The sequence below is a fragment of the Mastomys coucha genome, unplaced genomic scaffold (genome assembly GCF_008632895.1).
Source record: "Mastomys coucha isolate ucsf_1 unplaced genomic scaffold, UCSF_Mcou_1 pScaffold4, whole genome shotgun sequence".
In the NCBI taxonomy this organism is placed as follows: domain Eukaryota; kingdom Metazoa; phylum Chordata; class Mammalia; order Rodentia; family Muridae; genus Mastomys; species Mastomys coucha.
Window position 1 is genome coordinate 56,962,234 of NW_022196910.1, and position 5,402 is coordinate 56,967,635.

The window sequence follows — 5,402 nt, forward strand, 5'->3', positions numbered from 1 at the left end:
AACTCAAACTGCTTGGAAAAACACAAAATCAAAGAGTAATTGAATAAAAAACAATAATAAATTAAGAATCAAATGCAAAGATATGGAAGTACTCATAACATTGTGAAATGTGCAGAGAAGATAGTCTGATTTTCTAACTCTATCCAGAAAAGATCAAACAGTGTAAGATAAGCAACCAGTATGCTTGTTTGTAAACAGAATGTGCATATAAGTTGGATATCATAATATTTCTCCAGTTAATCCCTACTGCTGGACAAATATCTCTGGATTTTAAATGCAGGCTGGATAGAGGTAACAATTTAATTATGAGAAACCATACTGTAACAACATTCATCCTACTGGGACTGACAGATGACCCACAACTGAAAACTCTGATCTTCATTTTTCTGTTTCTCACCTACATGCTGAGTATGACTGGGAACCTCATGATCATTTCCCTCACCTTTATAGATTCACACCTAAAGACTGCTATGTACTTTTTCCTACAAAATTTCTCCTTCCTAGAAATCTCATTTACAACTGCTTGCATTCCCAGATACTTATACAACATTTCAACAGGTGACAAGACAATTACATATAACAACTGTGCCATTCAAATATTTTGTACTGATCTTTTTGGTGTGACAGAATTTTTTCTGCTGGCCATCATGTCCTATGACCGATATGTAGCCATCTGCAAACCCTTGCATTATGTCACCATCATGAGCAACAAAATCTGTACAAGACTTATCCTCTGTTGCTGGGTAGCTGGCTTGTTTGTGATCCTGCCACCACTTAGCCTGGGCCTCAATCTGGAATTCTGTGACTCTAATGTTATTGACCATTTTGTCTGTGATGCATACCCCCTCTTAAAGATCTCGTGCACAGAAACATGGCTTATAGAGCAGATAGTCATAGTTTGTGCGGTGTTTACATTTATCATGACCCTTGTGTGTGTAGTTCTTTCCTATGTATACATAATCAGGACCATTCTAAGATTTCCTTCTGCCCAGCAGAGGAAAAAGGCCTTTTCTACCTGTTCTTCCCACATGATTGTGGTTTCCATCACCTATGGCAGCTGCATTTTCATCTACGTCAAACCTTCAGCAAAGGACTCAGTGGCTATCAACAAGGGTGTGATGATTCTCACCACTTCCATTGCTCCTATGTTGAACCCATTCATTTATACCTTGAGGAACAAACAAGTCAAGCAGGCTTTCAATGACTCAGTTAAAAGAATTGTGTTGTTCTTCAAGAAGTAGGGAATTTACTACTATATAAAGCCAACTCTTTATTAAAAATATGTGTCATCCATATTGTTAAAATTTTTATCCTTAGCTTTCTAACTGGGAAAATTCATCACATTTAAATGTCTCAATCCTTATATATGAATCACTTTCAGGAAATGAAAATGTACCTTCACATAAAAAATGTTAAAACAAACAAGCAATGATGGAGCAATATCAATGAATAATTTTGTTTATTGTCTATTCTAACTTCAGCTTTCATGAGGATCTTGGCACAAGGTACCATGATAAGTTCTATCTATTTCTTGGTATCCACAGGGAATTGGTTCAGGAATCCCCTCAAGGGTACTCAAATGTTTGTATGCACAGGTTCCTTACATTAAATGGCTCAGTATTCTCATAGACCTATGTGTATTCTCTTGTATACTTTAAATCATCTCCAGTTTACTGAAGGTGCAGAACATGTGGTAAATTCTATGTAAATAGCTCTCATGTTTAGGGCATCATACCACAGATTGAGCATATTCACTATATATGCAAATTTTTGTTAAAATGTTTCTCACCTGTTAGCTGACTCTGGCATAACCTGTAGTTAAGGAAGTACCTCTGGTACTTTATGGTTTACTCTAAACAATAAAGGAAGACAACAAGTTTAATATTACAAAAACTATTTAAATCTTGATTTAATAATATTGTTATGCTTTCATCTTTACACTACAATGACAATGGTATTATATAATCATATTACTTTTATGATTTGCAGTAATAAATACAAATTATGCTTTATCTTGTGTTTAATATAGAAGTTGATGCCTTACTAAACTATATATACTATAAAGATATCCTAATGTATAACTTAAGAAAACTGTACATAGTTAATGGTAATATTGTTTCACTATTGAAAATGGAAAAGGGGGAAGGTGGAAATGTGGAGGCTGGAGAGATGGATCTAGATGTAAGAGTACTGGCTACTTTTCTAGACGTTCCAGGCTCTAACAATAGGTTAATCTCTACATTTTGATCATTTGTAGATTTTCTATAATGTTCTTCTGTTGCAAAAAGAAGTTTACTTCATAAGTAGTAAAAGCTACACTTACCTATGAGTATAGGGGAAAGCACATATACTTCATAAATATACACTTATTTCATAAAATAAAGTTAGTGTGGGGAGCAATCCCAGCGTTAACTTTGACTGACTTCTTGCTTCTAACTAATCATAAATGAGTCTGTTGACACTTGTCTTTGTTTTTAGTTAAGATGAGCATTCGTTATACCTTGACAATTTCCTCTATTTATACATATGTCCTTGAGAGACTGACTTAGCCAGAAGGAAATGGGCTTTGTCTAACATAGAGACTGTGTACCACATACTTGCCATGTAAGCATTTGTGCTTATTGTTCATCTTTCTAGAATTGGTCATGCTTTGTGTGGCTTGCCTTTAAAAGACACTGCTCTCTGGAATGGTATTAGCCAGCAGCCCTCCCAAACCTGTCTCTTGCATCTTCTTTCTGTCTTTCCTATAGCCATTCACACTCCCCTAGTCATGGTTCCCACATTGATTAGCTCCAACAGAATGTTGTCCAGGTGAGGCTCAACTATGGGGGACACTGGAAGTAGAGTGCTCAAAAAAAATGAAAGTGTTGGCAGAGGTGAGTGGCTTTTGGGAGTAAAAGACATAGGAAACCATTGATAAGGGAGCTCACAAAAGGAAAGGGAGCTCAGAAAAAGTAAAAGTAAAAAAGAAAAAGAGAAAGAAAAGAAAGAAAAAATGAGAAATGGAAATGGACCATTTTTTTTTGTACAAATGCTTAATATGCTTTACTAAAATAGGACTGAAACAATTTCATAGTTTTTTAGATTTTGTAAAGAACGTTTGTCTTTCATTTCCTGAGGAAGGTACAATAAATTTAGCAACATGGAAAAAAGTTGGAGAAAGACTTCCAGATTATTATGATGTGCAGGAGCTAGGTAAAGTACTTATAGATACTTTCAGTATTCTACTAGATGGACTCTTATCTGATACTATAAATCTAGTTTAAAAAAAACATGGCAGAGGAAGGCATATGTCTTGGATTAACTTATTATTTTGTTATTATTATAGTTGTTATTTTGCTATGTTGTTATGGTACATAGTTGCTTTCTCAAGTTTACATTTAAATTAATAGACAAAAATGACTCACAGACTTAATCAGAAAACACTTTTGTGTGTGTGCAATAACTGATAGTGATTATAGAGACACATGACTGCTTGTGCTACTGATAATAAATAATGGTTGACTGCTCAGCTCAAATCTGTACATTTATATGTCTCTCTCCTAGGCTCAGGAATCATTTAAAAAATAGGTCATAAGAAAGATGTAAGAGCCCAAAGATATGGAGACAGGCTGGATAATGCTATTTTGTTGTTATTGTTTTTGCTGTTTTTTATTTGTTTTTTTTTCTTTTGTTTTTGCATGGCATATACAGCTAATGCAGGCATAACATGATAGCTGCTCTGGTCACTTGTAATGGGCTGACACAAGACTCTGCCCATCAACAGTCAATCATGGATCAAAGAAAGTCTCAAGCATTTTTATACTTATTCACAATCTATTGCTACTGATGGGTTCTGGGAAAGGAAACATCATTCTTTTTAGTTGTGTACTTACTAAGAAGCACTCTAGAATCCAGTGGTTAGTTCCAAAACAATGATCAAATAGATCCTGGATAAAGTCAGTGGATCTGAGAGGAGGATGGGAAAGAGCGAGAGGGACTGAGAGAGAGACTGAGAGACTTACACAGAGACAAAGAGACAGAACATTAGAGAAAGAGACAGGAAGAGAGACAGAGAGAGACAAAGGCAGACAGAGACAGACACAGGGAGGCAGAGAAGCAGAGAGAGACTTGCAGATGCAGAGATGTGGTGAGGAAGTTTTAAGAAGGAAAATGGAGGGTAGTAGGAATGGGAGTGGGGTTAGAAAGGATGGGGCTTACAGTAATCAGAGTGGATTTGCACACATAAAACTGTCAAAGAATAAATTTAGTAAAAGTTTGCTGGGTAAATAAATAAAATCTTTTAATAATATTTAACAAGAGAAAGAAGAGGAAAAAAAGAAAGAAAAATACCTAAAGTTCATATCAAAACTCAAGGGACAGAATATGTTGGCAAGGATGTGGAGCAAGAGGAACACTCTTCCAATACTGGTAGGAGTGTAAACTTGTGTAACCACTCTGGAATTCAATTTGTCAGCTTCTTAGAAACTGGGAATAGTTCTACCTTAAGAATTACCTATACCACTCATGAGCATATACCCCCAAATGCTCCACTACCCCACAGGGACACTTGCTCAATTATGTTCATAGCAGCTTTATTCATAATAGCTAGACACTGGAAACAACTCAGATGTCCCTCAACTGAAGAATGGATAAAGAGAAAATGTTGTCCATTTACACAATGGAATACTGCACAATTATTAAAAACAAGACATCATTTTTTTTTCTATGACAAAGTGCATGTGCATCTTTATTATCTATACCATGTAGATAATTTTCATTCTCCTAACAAATACATGATGAAATATTATTTTCACAAAATACAGAACTTTTGGGCTAGGTAAAATAAAGATTTCAACTGGAGAAATGTAAAGAGTAGTTCATGCTCAGTAGTTAAGAGTGTGGAAATGTTCCATTTCCAGCATTAACGTTGGCTGGATCACACATGCTTTCAACTCCAGGCCAGAGAAGCCAATGCCATCTTCAATTCTCTCTGAGCAACTGTATACATATGTACAAATACTTATACATATACACATGAATAATAATAAAATTTTAAAATATACTTTTAAAACTAAAATAAAGAATAAATCGTTCCAAAGGCTTAAGAGATGAAGAATGGATTGGAGAGATGGCTCAGTTGTTAAGAGGGCATACTGCTCTTGCAGAGCACCCTAGTTGGCTTCTCTGTACCCATACTGAGAGGCTTACAATGGCTTGTAACTCCAGCTCTGTGGCAGAGCATTGGCATGTTGCAAGACCCTGGGTTCAATACTAAGTATTGCAAAACAACACTCTTTCCTGGAATCTTCAGAATGTGGTTAGTGTATGACTTACAAAAAGGGGGATTTTTCATTAATGTTTGAAGATCATGTAGGTAGAAGAGTAGTGTAGGTCTTGCCTACACTAAATCCAACACTGAT

The 5,402-nt window shown here is 35.6% G+C and overlaps 1 protein-coding gene across 1 annotated transcript; it reads left to right on the plus strand.

Moving 5' to 3' along the window:
• The first annotated feature begins 305 nt into the window (after positions 1–305).
• LOC116075797 (olfactory receptor 6C2-like) lies at positions 306–1,241 on the plus strand. The gene has a single exon (XM_031349174.1). It carries the CDS (start codon positions 306–308, stop codon positions 1,239–1,241), a length of 936 nt encoding a protein of 311 aa, XP_031205034.1.
• Positions 1,242–5,402: the final 4,161 nt, after the last annotated feature.